Genomic DNA, 17,223 nt, shown 5'->3' with positions numbered 1-17,223 from the left:
AGAGAGAGAGAGAGAGAGAGAGAGAGAGAGAGAGAGAGAGAGAGAGAGAGAGAGAGAGAGAGAGAGAGAGAGAGAGAGAGAGAGAGAGAGAGAGTTATATTTTAACTAAGTAAATATACAATATTACAGTAAAGAGAATATAATTAAATCATCAAAACATTCAGAATGCTTAAATGTTACAAAAATAATGTAACAAAATGCAAAAAAATCTTGCATAGAGATAGAAATAAAAAAAATGTCTAGTTATTTCTAGCCTTAGAAATAAACTTAATTTTCTTCTTCATTTGGATTTATTTTTTTATGTGACCACAAGATATTTTTTTGTGAAATTCTCTGATAAACCCTGAAAATCAAATGTTTATTTTCACATGTTGGTCAAGAAGTTGTGTTTGTGTTCAGACAGCGGTAGTTCAGCGGACTCTGGTTCCCATGCTCCGTCCCGGCTGGTCCCGGGACACCGGCTGTGGGCGGACCGACGAGGCCGGCACGTTCTGGGTCTGATAGAGGACTATAACGCCCTGCGCAAACAGATCAGTGAAGCCAAGAGACTCACTGCGGATCTGGACACACAGATACATGACTGCGGCAGGGTGAGAACACACACACACACACACTGAGTCTCATGTGTGTTTGGCTCATGTTTCAGCACTGAATGTGTTTTCTGCGGTGTGTGTCAGGCTGTGGATCAGCTGAAGAGCTTCTCTGGCGGCGTCAACACCATGCAGCAGGTTCTGGAGGAGGCCGCCCGACTTCTCAAGCTACTCTGGAGAGTCTCACTGCCCTCAGGAGACGGCACACACACTCAACAGGTAACACACACACACACACACACACACAGTCGTCTAAGTGATCTCTGTTGTTGTCATGTGAAGCTTAAATATAATGACTACAGAGTAATGAAGGAGGATAACTGACAAAATTAAATAAATTCTGAAATACAATCATTCAATAAATATCAAATAAACATATGAGATGAATTAACATTTATTTATTTATTTATTTAATTAATAATGTGTGTAATAAAATACTATTCTCTTAAAAAGTAAATATTTGCTAAACTTATTTAAAAAATAAAATAAAAATAATAATAAATCAACCTGGCCACCAAAAAACACAAAACCATGTGTACTTTGTATAAATAAGTTTATTTTTATTTATTTATTTGGATAAAATAATGAAATCCCTTGTGAAGTGTTCCTATCCTGAAAAAAAAATACAATAAAATGCAACCATAATTAAGGTGTAAAATTAAATAAATATACATATATATTTTTTTACTTTTTAAATAATAAACATAATAAATACAAATATAAGATAAGAAATCCACCCTCATTCATCTGAAGTTTAAAAACTATGATACATTTGAATTGTTTTCCCAGCAGTCCTGTGCTAAGTCCTGTTCCTCTGTGTGTGTGTGTGTGTGTCTGTGTGTGTGTGTGTGTGTGTGTGTGTGTGTGTGTGTGTGTGTGTGTGTGTGTGTGTGTGTGTGTGTGTGTGTGTGTGTGTGTGTGTGTGTCATCAGGACGATCTGTTGAAGAGTGAGATCAGTCGTCTGAAGAGTCGCCTGTCCCAGCAGGAGCGGATGCTGACCGGAGCCGTGAGACGCCTGAGATCCACCAACCAGCTCAAAGAGGGCATGGAGCGCATCGTCATCGACCAGCGTAAGACACACACACACACACACACACACACACACACACACACACACACACACACACACACACACACACACACACACAGACACACACACACACACTCGCTCATCTAGAGGAATCGTGCGCTGATGTTTGTGTCCTGTGTTTCCTGCAGTGTCTCTGACTCACGGCGTGCTGAAGAGAGCCAGAGGAAACCTGGAGGTGCGTTTGTGTTTCCAAGACCCAATAAACCAAACCAAAGATTCCTGAAAAAATATTAATCAGGGCTTTTACAAAAATTAAGCAGCACAACTGTTTTCAACATTGATAATCAGAAATGTTTCTTGAGCATCAAATCATCATATTAGAATGATTTCTGAAGGATCATGTGACCCTGAAGACTGGAGGAATGATGCTGAAAATTCAGCTTTGATCACAGGAATAAATTACACTATACAATATATTCACATAGGAAATGCTTATTTTAAATTGAAATAATAATTTCTTTTTTAAATTCTGTATTTTTGATCAAGTAAATGCAGGCTTGGTGAGCATAATGCCTGGTTCAGATTACACGATTTTTTTGTCTGTTACGATAGTCACTGTCAGATTACACGATTTTGACTCCTAAAAATCTTGTCATGTCGTGGACAAGAAACATGTCAGACTACACGTTGTTTTCCGACCAGTCATCGCGAGCCGTCTCACACACTCATTCACTCGCACATACACACGCTCACTCACATAGCCTACACGCAATCACTCTCACACACACACACACACACACACGCTCTCTCACTCACACACTCACTCTCGCACACACAGTCACACACACATGCTCTCTCACTCACACTCACTCTCGCGCACACACAGTCACACACACATGCTCTCTCACTCACACACTCACAGTCACACACTCGCGAACACACACTCTCTCACTCACTCACTCACTCGCGCACCGTCGTCGTGGAGGACCGTTAAAAAATTAAACATGCTAGTCTTTTTGTCGTGATGTCGTGAAGCATCGCAGACGCGACGTAGGTTGTCGCCCACTATGACACACTATACGAGATGAAACGATCAAATCTTGCGTCCCGACGCCCGTTGTCGTTTGCGAATCCCCACGACACCCTACGTCAAATGGATCGTGCCAAAATCGGGCTAAAATCGTGTAATCTGAACCAGGCATAAGAGACTCCTTTCAAAAACATTAAAAAAATCTTTCTGACCCGAAACCAAATGTGCATAATGCATCCACACATACATGTGTGTGAGTGACATTAAAGAATATAATGATTGCAAACACATTTTTGGACCCAAAGTATGATTTTGTTGATTTTGTTTTTGAATGCCAGAATTAATTTATTGGCATATTACAGTAAACGATTAAAAAAAAACTAGCCTCCAAAAAAGACGTATATTTTCCATTACCATTTCTTTGGACTTAGTATAACATTTATTTAAAGAATTAGCAATTTGCTGCTCTTTTTTTAATTTATTTTTTACTTTCCCCTAAAAACGTAAAAAGAGCCCCTGAAATAAAATTGAACAAATTGTTCCGTTGTTTTGAATGTCTCTTTGTAAAGAACATTTGCCTGGATCTATATTTCTGTTTTAAGGGTTTTCTTCTCTTCCCTCTCCTTTCTTCCTGATATTAATGCTCTGTCTGCTGTGCTTTATTTCACCTGTATTTCAGTCCAACTATCTGAATGTTTTTGGGCTGAAGGGTCTGCAGGTGGAAGGTCAGTTTAATGGAGGGTTGTGCGTTTGTGAAGGCCATTTGTTTCTTTGCATGACGATCTCTGCATGCTCCTTTTCCGGTTTTGTGCCAGCTTGCAGTTGTTTAAAGTCCCCAAAGCCCATATGAAAAGGTTTTTATGCCATGTTTTGCTCTTCTGACCTTCATTTGCTGCTGGGGAGTTTTTATTTTTATTTCAGGCATCTGATGCTCTGCATGGACTTTTAGTGATTGATTGGCATCTCAATAAGTCTCTTGAGTCTTTTTACCTTTGTGTTTTTTGTAGGACGTCCCACTGAATGGCCAGTGACCAATCAGCAATTGAGGGGTGTGGCCAGTTCAGGCAGAAGCTCAGCATGCAGTGGAAACTCCTCCCACTGCAGCTGTTAGACACGCCCACAACTAATGTCATTATAGCGATGTCCTCACCCTCTTCATTTGCCTTTTTAATTTATTTTTCTGTTTGAGGTACGCTGATGAAGTTCGGGCAAGTATTTGCACATATACAGTAAGCATTTAAACTCATGTAAAGGGAATGTTTTTTAATATTGGAAAAGATTTTCTCCTGTAAATATTTTGAACTTTAGTTTTATACTATTTCCCTTGAATGTTTTTAAGCAGTCTCGTGTTCACTGCCTCTATCCTGCTTCACTCTAGTGAACATCTAATCTTGTGATGTAAATGAGTGGTGCATGTACATTAATGTAGCAGACTGTGATATGAGTAAATGTATAAAACCCTCAGAAGACTCTGTGCTTTTATGATAAACTGGTTTGATTTTAATCTAGTCTTCTCATATTGTAACACTTTCACTCAAATATGAAACTGTTACAAGACTTTTAGTTAGATTTCATTTTACATTTGCTACATATTCACAAAATCACTCTGGCAAAACTGTAGAAACTAAAAAAAAAAGCATATTTTTAATAACATTTTCCTCATTCAAAAAAAAATAAAAAACTACTGCACATTTGCTGTGAAAAGAACCTTAAAGTGACACTCGGGATTATACTAAATAATATACATTACAAAAATGTAATGGTCTGAAAAAGAAAAAAAATGAACCCACACTACTAGATATCAGTTATCAAACATGAATATAAAAGACAGTAACCAGCCTCATGTTCAAGATTTATAGCATCATGATACAATAAGTTTTACCGCATTTATTAATCTAGGTTTATATTTATTTACAAATACACTTTATTATTAATCAATGTTTGTTAATGTATTAATCTTGAACTAATATATTAGTATATGTATACATTGTCACAAAAGTGTGAAGTTATAATTATAATATACCCATGCATTTTTTTATGCATAAAACCTTATTTCATCTTATAACCTTACTTATATGTACTATATATTAATATCCCTTTATTTTCCAGCACACGAGTTTAGTGTCCATGCAAAAAGCCAGACCATATTCATCTTTACTCTATTGCAGTTTATTATGGTTATAAGAAAAATATATGGCAACTGGGAAATAAAAAGGTTTAATACAAACGGCTATGACAAAATTATATACTGTACATGTAACTACAAAAAACATTTAAATGTGTTCTGAGAGTTTTCAAAGCTGCTGTCAGGCCCATGTGTCTTCATGAGGAACGGTAATGGTCTTAAATAGAAAAGGCCCTGTGTGCAGTCCAGGTCACGCAACGAACTTTGGCACCAAAAGGACGATGAAGCCAGAATCACTGAAACTGATTCATTGTTGTCAAGTTTCCCTTACGCTGTGATTCAGATCTCTGAATCCGCTTGTTCAAGTACTGCGCTCTCCTCAGAGCAGGAGGTCTGCGAGCGCATCAGCGCTGGACGTGCCGGACGAAGGCTTGGACCAGCTGGATGAAGGGCTCCTGGCCCTCCGGCGCGCCCTTGGATCCTGGTGGGGGGGGTTTGGTTTGTGGTGAGGGAAGCAGCCCGCTCGCTGGGGAGGAAGGGGAACCTCGGCGGAAAAACCGGAATAATGTGGACAATAGTGTACTCTGAAACAAAACAGCAGAGACAGGATGGAACGGACTGGATAAACATCTTAAGCAAACAGGTCAAGAACACTGTAGAAATGCAGTTCACAATCAGCCAGGATTCGTTTATTCCCGTCCCGGGTCGTTATAGACCCGTCCAAGAAAAAAATCATTTTTAATAGGCTACTAAATATGACTGGGATAGATAGATTAGATCGATAGATTAGAATGTATATATTTTTTTGGCAAATGAATAGTAGGTTTTGTTTAAAAAAGAAAAATTCACCCCAAAATCAAAAGAACATTATTTTTTTTTTTAAGTAAAGACTGAAGACCACTATATTTTTGAGGACTATTTTGCACTGTGACACTTTAGTGAAAATGTATTGGTCTTTAATGCTGATCATAACTTAAAAGAAAATAAGGGGAAAACACAGTCCAAACAGGATGCTTATGGTTTTACAGTAATAATAACCCACAAATTTATCAAAATAAATACATAAGCAAAAAATAAATAAAGGCATGTGGGATGATGCATTGAAAATGTCATAAAACAAAAAATCTTAATTGAACAAAACAGAAGAGACAGGATTGAACGGACTGGATAAACATCTTAAGCAAACAGGTCAAAAACACTGTAGAAATGCAGTTCACAATCAGCCAAGACCGTCCAAGAAAAAAAAAAAAATCATTTTAATAGGCTACTAAATATGACTGGCTTTGAGTGTGTGTATATATATATATATATATATATATATATATATATATATATACATATATACACATATATATATATAAAATGCACACTGAGCGTACTATTTCATTTCATAGCCGTAAATGAACAGTAATTGCCAAAAAATATATACATTAGAATTTTTTTCTCTCTCTATATATACAATTCTAATATATATATATTTTTGGCAAATACTGTGTTAATTTACGATTCTTTTTCACAGCAAATGAATGGTAGGTTTTGTTTACATTTTTTTTTATAAATATATATATATAAAAAAATAATAAAAGATATATATATATATATATATATATATATATATATATATATATATATATATATATATATATATATATGTATATTTATTTATTTATTTATTTACCCCAAAATCAAAAGAACTTTTTTTTTTTTTCAAGTAAAGACTGAAGTCCACTATTTTTGAGGACTATTTTGCACTGTAAAACTTTAGCGAAAATGTATTGGTCTTTAATGCTGATCATAACTTGAAAGAAAATAAGGGAAAAACAGTCAAAACAGGATGATTATGGTTTTACAGTAATAATAACCCACAATTTAAATACAACAGATTCATTGAAAGTGTCACAAAACAAAAAATCTTAATTGTCAGAAAATTAGATTTTGATGTCAAACTAATTATACTTTCATTTAGTAGAATAAATAAGCATAACTAATAAATAAAAGGGTATTTGTAGGGAAAAAGATAATTAATTTAAAATGTCACAAAACAATTTATTATTATTATTATTATTTTTAAGTCATTATTTACTATTTTCTTTCTCCATTTGTTCTTTCTCCATTTGAAGAAGTGATTGTGGCGAGTAACTCACCAGCTCTGAGCTGAGCTCCTGTTTGAGTCTCTGTTTGTCTCTGGGCAAAACTGAAGGATCCTTCAGACAACGGACAGCCTGAGAGATCAACACGTAGAAGCAGTTCTCCATGGAGAACATCAGCAAAGACCTGGAAGCAGAGAGCGAGAGATGATGAGATGCAGTCCAACTGAAGGATCAACAGCAGACTGAGTGTATCACAGGTGTTTGCTGCTCACTTCAGTGCTTGTGTGTCCTCAGAGGAGACAACCGGCTCTTTCTTCTTCTCAATCTAAACAGAAAACAATCAAAATCACCACTTTAAATAACGTGAAGATCTACAAGAGAAGAAAAGGGGAAAGTGCAGCACTACCTCTCCCAGCATGCTCAGCGCCACATTAATAGTGGCCATCAGAGTGCCGAACGACGGAGCCACATCAGAGTCAAACGCAGGAGTGGTGAAGCTCAACACAAACAGAGTCCTGTACTCCGCAAGGTCCATAGACTAAAACACACACACACACACACACACACACACACACATATATGCATGAACATGAATGAATATCTCTGCATGATTATGAATGAGTGGTGTGTGTGTGTGATGTGTGTGTACCTGGTCCAGTAATATCTGACAGCAGTCGGGTGTGAAGTGCTGTAACGTGGCCAGTGTTTTACTGAGGATCTTTAACAGGCTGCACTGAACCGCCTGCAGGGCTTTAGACTCCGCCTCTTCTCTCTCGCCCTCCACCTGCTCTTTAGAGGCGGGCTGAGCGGCACGCTGGGGGTGTGGCCCCTGAGGAAGTCCCTCCCCATTCTTAACCTGGGCAAACAGACACATATTAAAGGCCTTGTCCACACTAATATGGTTTCCGTCCACACTAAGACGGCTAAGCTTTTTGAAAACGCTCTCCAAAGTGGATGCATTTGAAGCCGCCCGTTTTTCGCACAAGCAATCCGATTGGTTCAAAGCATGTTTCATAGGTAATCGCTTTAGTGCCTGGTTACAAATCCGATATCACTTTATTATAGAAGACGTTTGAACTATGTTATAACGACCATTAATGTCTTTTAACTTATGTTTCATATACTAGTATATAACCAAAGCTATAGATTATGAAATTAAACATTTCTCATTCTTAGTGTTTTTTTTTTAGTTAGCTTAGATAGTAGCATAGCATACAGCTATCCGAAATGATTAGAGATAACGTTTTTTTCACCGTCTACGATATTTTCCGATAAAAATCTTTGATAACAACTATGATAATTAAGCATAATTCTGTTTAAGAATTAATTATGACATGCTTGTAATTAAAAAAAATGATATCATGCCTTATTGCTTAGTAACAATTAATGTCGGAAAGCATTCCTAAAAATGCAATTTCTTTCACTTAAACTATATAAATAATCAGGATAAAAATAAAAGATTATTACATGAATTAAAGGTGCATTGCGCAAGTCTCTGAGTTTTTGCAGAAATATGCCCCCTTCTGGCGACACGCGAAACTGCAACCAGAGTTGTGCACGCGGTTACGTGGAGTTTGCGTTGGGGTTTGGGATGAACTAGAAGCCGGTCTCTTTGAATCCATCTTCTACTTTTGCCAAAGTCGCTTGAGTTGTCTTCGCTGATGCAGATAATGGCGGCGAATACACAAATCTGCCAGACATAGCCAGGTGAGCGTGAACGCGCATGACGTCACGCCCAGTCGATTCCGCCCCGAATCCCTCTTATTTATTTTACTGTACAGGATTATAGAGGCAATCGCAGAGATCATAGAAGGGCTCATTCAGCCCATCAGGCAATTGTTTAAGCATGTATGGGTTAGAAAAACTGGTATTTTTAACATGAAAAGTTGCTTAATGCACCTTTAAAGCTTGATTGATTACATTAAGAATCGCGAGAACAGCTTTTGATCAGGCATACTACTGGGGTCCTAATCTGGGACTCATCTCTTCACACGACGACGCATGTTTAGTCATTGAACACATAGATATTCATGTTTATACTGTGTTGTGCCTGTTATGTGTGACTTTGTACACTCTTCATATCACAGTCCAGCAAAGATGACAGAAAATGTACTCACATTTGCTGTCCTGCGGCAAAACATGAGAGCAGTCGCGTTTTAAACCAAACAGATAATGGTGAGTGAGTGCGACCTGGACGCATCAGTGAATGAGGAGATATTTTACTAAATAAAACGATCCTGCCAGAAGAATTGCGTGATAAATTGATTATGTCTTGTTCCGTCTGTATCGTCTCAGTGAGCTTTCATGAGGGTTTACGCATGCGCACTAAGGTGAATTTAGCGTTTTCCCACGTTTCAGTGTGGATGAGAAACTTTTGGAAAACGCTAATGTAGACGGAGAGCGTTTTGAAACGAAAACTAGATGTAGCCTAAAGATCACGTGTTTCACTCCTAACGGTCTCATACCTGCAGGTAATGGTGCAGCATTTTCTTGCTGTGAAGGAGGTACGTACACGTCTGACACAGATAGCACAGATTCACCTGAAACACACAAACACAAATCATTACTGTTGTGTAGATCAGAGGATCACAAACAAAGCCCTGGGACATAAAATCTCAGGGGGGAGTTGAGTATTTATTTTAAGTAAATATTTCAATAATTGAATGACACAACTGCATGGTCACGATTCTCTGATGTCTAAAGTTCACAAATAAACCTTATTTTCGTGACTGTTTCATTGATTGTTTTTTTCAATTATATATACAGTATAGGGCTGGCCAAAAAATAGATTTTTTTTTTTTTTCATATATTTCATGTCATTAAAAACTGTCTCATATTTCTACTACACTACTAAGAACGAAGACTAAACTGCCACTGGAAATAGTTACTTTTTAAGGTGTTCACACTTTCACTCTTTACAGGAACCAAATAACACGACAAGTTACAATTCATATAATTATTAATTCATTCACTTTCAAACGTTCGAATTTTTGAGCTTTTGACATGAAGTCTTTGAGTTTTTATTTTGGCAGAATATCAGTAAAATGCTGTAAACGTTTTGTCCACAAAAACGTTAGAAATGACACAAATGTGAATGTATATAAAATTAACTTAGCACACATTGCATTCCTAAATCCAAGTTAAACACTATTTTATGTTGAACGCGTGTAAATGAACACAGTGTCACTCTGACACGCAGAGCCACAGACTCCATACTTCCTTTGATTTGATCATTGATTTGATTTATTTTAATGTTACGCTGGATTGAATGAATGAACATCTTTTCCTGCACTCACGAGCCCCTGTCTAGGGACCCCGGCTGTAGTGAACAGTACCTGTACGTCTCTCAGAAGCTGCGGCAGGTGGAACTGCCACTCCTTGCAGAAGTTAGAGAGCTGGAGCAAGAAGCCCACCGTGTGATCGGCCTCATCCAGACACGCCAGAGACTGAACCGTCCTCACCGCATTCAGACACTACAACAACATATGAGAACAACTGAAATCACATCATTCTTATTAATCAACACTTTCAATGAGCAGTTATGTTGTCAAGACAGAATAGGGCAGAAAAAAACGTCAACATGTTCATTTTTAAAATTTCACAATTAAAAAAAAATGTATTTAAATTGTCAAATATTAACACATCATGGTAGCATTTGTTGTATTGCTATATCATAATTGGTAAGAAAATAAAGGGGGGAAATCTAGACAGGACAATTACTGTCTTACAAAACATGAGAATTAGTATTGAGGATGGGAAATAAAAAAATAAAAAAAAAACATTACATATATAGATAGAGAGATGAACAACTTTAACAACTGATTAGAAACATTAGAACAACTGATAAATCTGAAAAATAAGATGGATAGAAAGAATGACCTATAGAACAATAGATAAAACGGTAGATAGAATAAGAGATAGAGAAACAGATAAAACAAGAGATTTATAGAAAGATAGATATATAGATCGATAGAAAGATACAGAGCAATAGATATAGAATAGATAGAAAAAGATATTGAGAAGTATAGACAGATCGATAGACAGAATGGGAGCTAGAACAAGTTATATATAGAACAATAGATGTATAGAATGAGAGATAGATTGAACGATAGATTGATAGATAGAATGATAGATGATAGAACAATAGATTAAATGATAGATAGATAGATAGATAGATATCTCACACACCTGCAGGATGCGCTCCTGGTGCACGCCCACAAAGTCGAGCGCCTCATTAATGAAGTTGTAACGGAGAGTTTTCAGGAGACTTTCCATCAGAGACAAACTCAGTCTGTACACACCTGGCCAGCTGGGGGCGTCCTGAGACTTACGCACAAACGCCTGAGAGAGAGAGAGAGAGAGAGAGTGAGAGAGTGAGAGAGAGAAAAGAGAGAGAGAGAGAGAGAGAGAGAGAGAGAGAGAGAGAGAGAGAGAGAGAGAGAGAGAAAGGGCTTTTATACGACCTCTAACCCTCTTTAGAACAATCAGGTTGAAGTCTTTGTTTAAGTCAGTACCTGAGTGGCTCCATTAGCTGGACCCTCATACACACTGAGGAGAGGAAGACAGATGCTCTGGATCACTCCGGCACCGGCCACTGCTGCCGCCCCCTACAGATCAGGAGGAACAACATCACAAACACTTCATGCACAAGAGCACTGAGAAGTCAGAATCATTTTAGCAATACACATTTAATTTGTTTATGATCTCAAATTGATGTCACCCATCTCACAGTTAAACCCTTACCAAAGTTTCATGTAATAAAATGTAATGAATTAAAATAAGAAATATCTTATTTAGTTTTAGATTATTTTAATGGTTATTTTGAACTATTTTGAAAGTTTTGCTGAGCCTCCCTGGTTGAGAACCACTGATTCAAAAGCGAGCTTCCTCAGTGAGTCAGACATCACTCATTAGTGAAGGGTAAAGCATCTGATTTGTACCTGCGGTGTTCTCGCGAGTGTGAGCAGCAGATGAAGCGCTGCCTCGGTGAAGTAAAGGTTCTGTTTGGATCGCAGGCTGAGTTCTAGAGCGCTCAGAACCGACGGCAGAACCGGCAGCTTCCGGACCACCTGCAGCCACTGCTCACCATCCTCATCAGCACGACACAGCTCTTTAGAGAGATGAAGAGCTAACACACACACCTGAGACAGAGAGAGATACTGGTTAGGCATACCGTGTACACTAGCTTACTGTGTATATATACTGCATAATATATATATATATACTGCCCATAAAACACTGAACAGCATACATTATACACTAATCACTCGAGCAGTATCCTACATTATAGTCACATGATTTTACTATAATGAAATAAAATTCATTAAATATAATGAATTAAAATAATAGTATTTTAATTCAGCAGGAGGCATTCAGGTATCAAAGTGTTTTTAATCCTATAAAACTGTTGCTGATATCAGGACAAGTGAAGTGCATTGAGGGATACAATGCCAACAGCATATTTGTGCACGTTATACATAGAAACACAACTCTTCTTAACACACTCACTGAGTCTCTTTGGTCTTTCTGGAAATGCGGGCTGTCTGTCTCCATGCTGTCCTCCTGAACGTCACCCCTCTGGATCATGTGACGTGTGCTGTCAATCAACGCCAGGGCTTCGTCCTGAACCACCTCACACATGCACAACAGCAGCTGGGGAAGCTGGGTAATCTCTCCTCCTAAACCAATTATTGTTAAACAATTGTTAACGAAACAAACAATATGCATACGGTCGGTGGCTCTGTTCCAAACCCCAGTGCGCTGCCTACCTAGACTATATTTCATTGGTTCAGTGCTATTTTATCATTGAGATATTATTATAGTTTTATATTATTTTTTATATATTCAGTTTTTTTTTTTTTTTTTTTTTGAAGGGGACGATTAAAAAAAAAAAAAAAAAAAATCAAATTACACTTCAAATATTTTTTCCTGAAGATTTTTTGTGTCATTTTAGGTAGTTCTTATGATGATGTATGTTCAAGTGTTCGTTTTTCCAATAAGTTTTGTTTTAGTTACTTATTTAATGCTATACAACCAGGGTGTAATGTCATGATTGACAGCTGTGATTGCGATTAAATCTGTGGGACCTTGATACTGCGGCTCCACCTCAGCATCACTACTGCGCAGACTCTGTCATCGGCAACGACTGTTGCTGAGATATTTTGTCTTCATTTTTTTCTACAGTGGAATTAAGTGTTATATTTCCTTTTTTACAGTCTATGATGTGACTTGGTTTTTGGGACAGAGCTTGGTTTTTCCAAACAAACATTCAGACTGACCGTTGAGTCCTTGTATATGTAGAGCTAAGATGAGAGCTGACAGGAGTTTGGCTTTGGTTCGGTCCATGAGCTGTTGTTCAGCGTGCAGAACGCTCTCCATCATCAAAGACAAGGGTGTCAGTAGAGCTGGAGCAGACACCAACACACTGACAAAAACAACATCAACATCATGAGTTATCATGGAAAACAGGACTTTCCTGCCCTTTGAAATAAAAGGGTTTAAAATATTATATAGACATGACGACATCACAACGAGTATATTAACATACAACTGCACACATTTACACAAGTGCTATTTTAGCATCATTGACATACTATTATATATTTTTTATTATTATTTTGTTTGTATATTTGTATCTTTTAATTTTACTATAATTTTGTCATTTGTATTAGTAATTGTTTTTTCTTTTGTTTTTTTAACGTCTATCATATTTATTTCAGTTTTAAGTAAAGTAAAATATTTTTTTTTTTGCTTTGACAACTAACTGAAATAAAAAAAGCTTAAAAAAAATGTTATTTTATTTCAAGTAACGAAAATGTTTTTAATGGTTTTAGTTAACTATAGTAACCCTGATTTACAAGTCAACATCTATTCAGTATTCAGTAACTTGGCAGAAACGTTGCTATTCATTTTAAACATGAGGCTGTAAACCACTACAGAGGTCATGAAGAAAAACACACACCTTTTCCACTGTTTGAGGAGGATGAGGAGCAGTGTGACCATCATTGATCCCAGACGCAGACAGAACACAGACTGAGACATCAGCAGCTGAAAGAGAGAGATGATCACACTATGACCCCTGGCATCCTGCTTCCTGGAGGGCCACTGGCCTGCAGTTCAACTCAAACTCCAATGAAACACCTGACCCAGCCAATCAAGGTCTTACTAGGTATGCTAGAAACTTCCAGACATGTGTGTTGAGGCAAATTAAAGCTAAACTCTGCTGGACAGCAGACCTCCAGGACTGAGTTTGGACAACCCTGTACTATGCTGATGTACGGGAGATTGAGGTTTTCGTACTGATGCATTATAAGCGTGTATGTTAGTGACATAGCTATACATCTAAAAAGGTCTTAAGTTTTCTTTTAGCAGTAAGGTCAGGACTTAATCTTTAATAATTACAACTGTCTTAATTTAAGAACATAAAGTCCCTATTTAGATAGCTAGAGGTGGGAGCTTGTATGTATAAGGGAACTTACTGCTGCTTTGGTACCTTCCAAAACGTCCATGAAAAGCTTCTGCCTGACAGTGTCATCCTTCAGATGCATCACCTCAGACTACAAACACACACATACAAGATGGTTATGATAAACACAGTACCAGCAGTATAACTGTATTCACATTGTGAGGTATGTGAAGTTTAGTGTAGCTCCTCACATGACTGGTGGAGAGTATTAAAAGCGTTCTCCAGGCAGAGATGAGCATCTGAGACTCAGACAGAGAGCGCAGACCCTCCTCTTCACCATCACACGCCACACACACCAGATCACGCACATAGTCTGACCAGAACTCATAGCGGCGCTTACTGCTGAAACTCTCTAAAGCCGCTTTCAGTGATGGATCCAACACGTCACTGAGAGAGAGACAGACACAGAGAGACGGACAACTGATGTGAAGCATGAAAGTGTGCAACTGTGTTGGGGTTTGCAAACAGAAACATGATAAAAAAAACACACTGAGGAGTGTACACACAAAATGTGTTCAGTCTAAACACTTGTTTTATTTATTTTAAAGCAGCTTTTTGGCTGGCTGTTTTTGAACGAAACAGCAAATTCTGTTTGTACATGCTTGTATATGGTCATACCTGACAACATAGTAGATCTCAAGGGCGATTATCTTCATCACAAAGGCACAAGACTCCAGAACACATGGCTACACAAAAACAAACACAAAGAAACAATCAGACTAGAAAAAAAATACTGTAGGCATCAAGAACTATTCATGAGGACACACCATACCGTTTTCATATAAAATTTTTACTACTATCGGCAAACTTGAAAGAAAACTGGCTAATTCGTTACTGTAAGTTAATGTATAACTAACAATAAGCAATTCATTTGTTACCGTATTTTATTCATCTTTGTTATTCTTAGTTAATTAGTAAATGCTTTAGAAGTATTTTTATTGTAAGTTCATGTTAACTCAGAGTCTGTCAGAATTAGTGCAATTCTGGAGTCAAATGTCTTCAAGCTATAACCATTAACTATTTATTTAAACACATACCTCTGTGGTCTCGGACGGGGGAGGTAAGTTTCCAAATAAAGGAGTTGTGAGGTTTTCCCAGAATTTTTCTCTGTAACAATAAATGATAACATGCTTGGTTTAATTCTAAATTTTGACCAACCAAACCAAATGACGCTGGCTATCCTTGACCAATGTAAGTGGACATACATGCTTAAAATGATCTAACTCTAAATAAAATGCTAAAAAACAAATCAAAATTCATTAAAACATTAAAAAAATAAGAAAAATATGAAAATAATGAAACCATTTCTATTTCCTCCCCTCAGTAACTGTTGATTTTAATTGAAGAAAATACCGTTTTTTGAAACTTGTCAAATCACAAAATGAATAGTGGTTTATCAAATATATCATTACTCCTAGTTTATATATATTATATATATATATATATATATTTTTTTTTTTTACTTTTGAAAACAAGCAGCTTTGTCATAATTATGGAAAATTACTTCAAAAATTGAGTTGGACAAGAGATCTTAGAGTCAAAAAGCTTGTTATGTGCGAGACACTCACTTGGTCCTGAGCACAGAGAGAGCGCTGTCCCGTCTGTCCTGCCAGAGCGCGTGGAGGAAGGCCAGTGCCGCCCTCTGCAGGAGAGGAGGACACCAGTACTTCCCCTGCTGCTTAAAGTCCAACAACTCCAACACCACCGACAAACAACTCCATGCTCCAAGAGAAAACTCCTACACACAGAGAGAGACAAAACCAGACAGTCACACACTGCTCAGACTCATTCAGCATCTCACACTAAATCTATGAGTAATTGTATCCCCTATGTGACCTTTGCCCCGTCGCTGCCATCTTTGGCCTCCAGGTTGAGGAAGAGCTCAATGAGTCCGGGTTGCGTTTCCACAGCCACGGTGAGGAACTCAAGTATGGTGACTTTAATACGCATGTCTTCAGTTCTGCTCTGCAGTCGGGTCAAAAACGCATCTCTGATGGCAGCGGCGTCACTGCCCAGGCAAGCGTACACAGACATGGGAGCCACCTGTACACAGCACACGCAAAGCACAAACACATGATGACTTCTATTGTTATTAAATTAGGATCACTATAATACAATTTTCATAGCAATTTAATTACTATAAATATGAGATTAACAAACTTATTTCATGAATTGTATAAATTTAGTAAATTCCGTTTTTCATCTAATATTTACATGCTATTTCAGACTTATTTCAATTAATGAAAACATTAGATTTTTAAAAGTATTAGGTAACTCTAAGCCTAAAGTTACATTAATTACATTATTTAATCCCTTTATGAAGCTGTTTTCCACATGAGGAGTCAAGAGCCTTACCGTGGCAAGTCTCTTCAGCAGCTGTATAGCAAGTCGTGGCAGTGCTGGGTCGTGCTTGTGGTAAATATACTTTGCCAACACCGCAATCAGGTTATTGCCATGACCACCTGTAAGAAAAACATAGCGGTTGCATGAAAATCTGGTGTTGGGAACAAGTATTTATTATTGTGAGCAATCCCTGACAAAACAGTCTGATATTTCATATCTCCCATGCACTGAAGTGTGTGTGCTAACCGTGATGTGTTAGAGCTTGCTCCAGAGGTGAGGCCGTATCAGACTGCGGTTTGAGTCTGATCACATTGTTGGTGACTGAGAACGCCAACTTCACTGTCTGGATCAGAACTTGACCAGGTCCCTCAGAACCACCACTGCAGACAGACAGACAGACAGACAGACAGACAGACAGACAGACAGACAGACAGGCTGAATTTAATTAAAGTATACAATTATACAAAAAAAAAAATAAAATAAAATAAAATAAAATGAAGTCATTTTCGGTTTCAGTTTCCGGCCAAGTGCATCCAGAATTTTCGGTTT

At 37.6% G+C, this 17,223-nt stretch overlaps 2 protein-coding genes across 10 annotated transcripts in view; one reads left to right on the top strand and one right to left on the bottom strand.

The window, feature by feature from the left end:
- Nucleotides 1-4,112, top strand: part of cdk5rap2 (CDK5 regulatory subunit associated protein 2) — a 50,025-nt gene extending 45,913 nt beyond the window's left edge. For 5 of the 9 annotated variants that reach the window (XM_081390135.1, XM_081390134.1, XM_081390132.1 and 2 more), the window contains 6 exons: nucleotides 400-590; nucleotides 678-809; nucleotides 1,523-1,661; nucleotides 1,810-1,856; nucleotides 3,331-3,376; nucleotides 3,659-4,112. In XM_081390135.1, the coding sequence (XP_081246261.1) occupies nucleotides 400-590; nucleotides 678-809; nucleotides 1,523-1,661; nucleotides 1,810-1,856; nucleotides 3,331-3,376; nucleotides 3,659-3,762 (659 nt within the window). In that variant the 3' untranslated portion in view covers nucleotides 3,763-4,112. The remainder of the gene's footprint in view (nucleotides 1-399; nucleotides 591-677; nucleotides 810-1,522; nucleotides 1,662-1,809; nucleotides 1,857-3,330; nucleotides 3,377-3,658) is intronic. The other 4 variants (XM_081390139.1, XM_081390138.1, XM_081390137.1 and 1 more) reach the window with 1 other exon arrangement.
- Nucleotides 4,113-4,132: 20 nt separating this feature from the next.
- The window catches only part of nup188 (nucleoporin 188), a 30,659-nt gene continuing 17,568 nt past the window's right edge, over nucleotides 4,133-17,223 (bottom strand). Inside the window, exons 24-44 of the mRNA XM_081390141.1 lie at nucleotides 16,921-17,054; nucleotides 16,687-16,793; nucleotides 16,168-16,374; nucleotides 15,900-16,069; nucleotides 15,369-15,438; nucleotides 14,950-15,017; nucleotides 14,523-14,718; nucleotides 14,345-14,422; nucleotides 13,828-13,913; nucleotides 13,145-13,290; nucleotides 12,375-12,544; nucleotides 11,807-12,007; nucleotides 11,381-11,473; nucleotides 11,055-11,207; nucleotides 10,202-10,339; nucleotides 9,332-9,406; nucleotides 7,516-7,722; nucleotides 7,273-7,404; nucleotides 7,139-7,191; nucleotides 6,921-7,050; nucleotides 4,133-5,360 (exon numbers count right to left, since the gene is read on the bottom strand). Coding sequence (XP_081246267.1) covers nucleotides 5,181-5,360; nucleotides 6,921-7,050; nucleotides 7,139-7,191; nucleotides 7,273-7,404; nucleotides 7,516-7,722; nucleotides 9,332-9,406; nucleotides 10,202-10,339; nucleotides 11,055-11,207; nucleotides 11,381-11,473; nucleotides 11,807-12,007; nucleotides 12,375-12,544; nucleotides 13,145-13,290; nucleotides 13,828-13,913; nucleotides 14,345-14,422; nucleotides 14,523-14,718; nucleotides 14,950-15,017; nucleotides 15,369-15,438; nucleotides 15,900-16,069; nucleotides 16,168-16,374; nucleotides 16,687-16,793; nucleotides 16,921-17,054 — 2,794 coding nt within the window. The 3' untranslated portion in view covers nucleotides 4,133-5,180. The remainder of the gene's footprint in view (nucleotides 5,361-6,920; nucleotides 7,051-7,138; nucleotides 7,192-7,272; nucleotides 7,405-7,515; nucleotides 7,723-9,331; nucleotides 9,407-10,201; nucleotides 10,340-11,054; nucleotides 11,208-11,380; nucleotides 11,474-11,806; nucleotides 12,008-12,374; nucleotides 12,545-13,144; nucleotides 13,291-13,827; nucleotides 13,914-14,344; nucleotides 14,423-14,522; nucleotides 14,719-14,949; nucleotides 15,018-15,368; nucleotides 15,439-15,899; nucleotides 16,070-16,167; nucleotides 16,375-16,686; nucleotides 16,794-16,920; nucleotides 17,055-17,223) is intronic.

The sequence above is a fragment of the Scardinius erythrophthalmus genome (genome assembly GCF_964197995.2).
Source record: "Scardinius erythrophthalmus genome assembly, chromosome: 17".
Taxonomy (NCBI): Eukaryota; Metazoa; Chordata; class Actinopteri; order Cypriniformes; family Leuciscidae; genus Scardinius; species Scardinius erythrophthalmus.
This window is presented reverse-complemented; position numbering and strand designations above follow the sequence as displayed.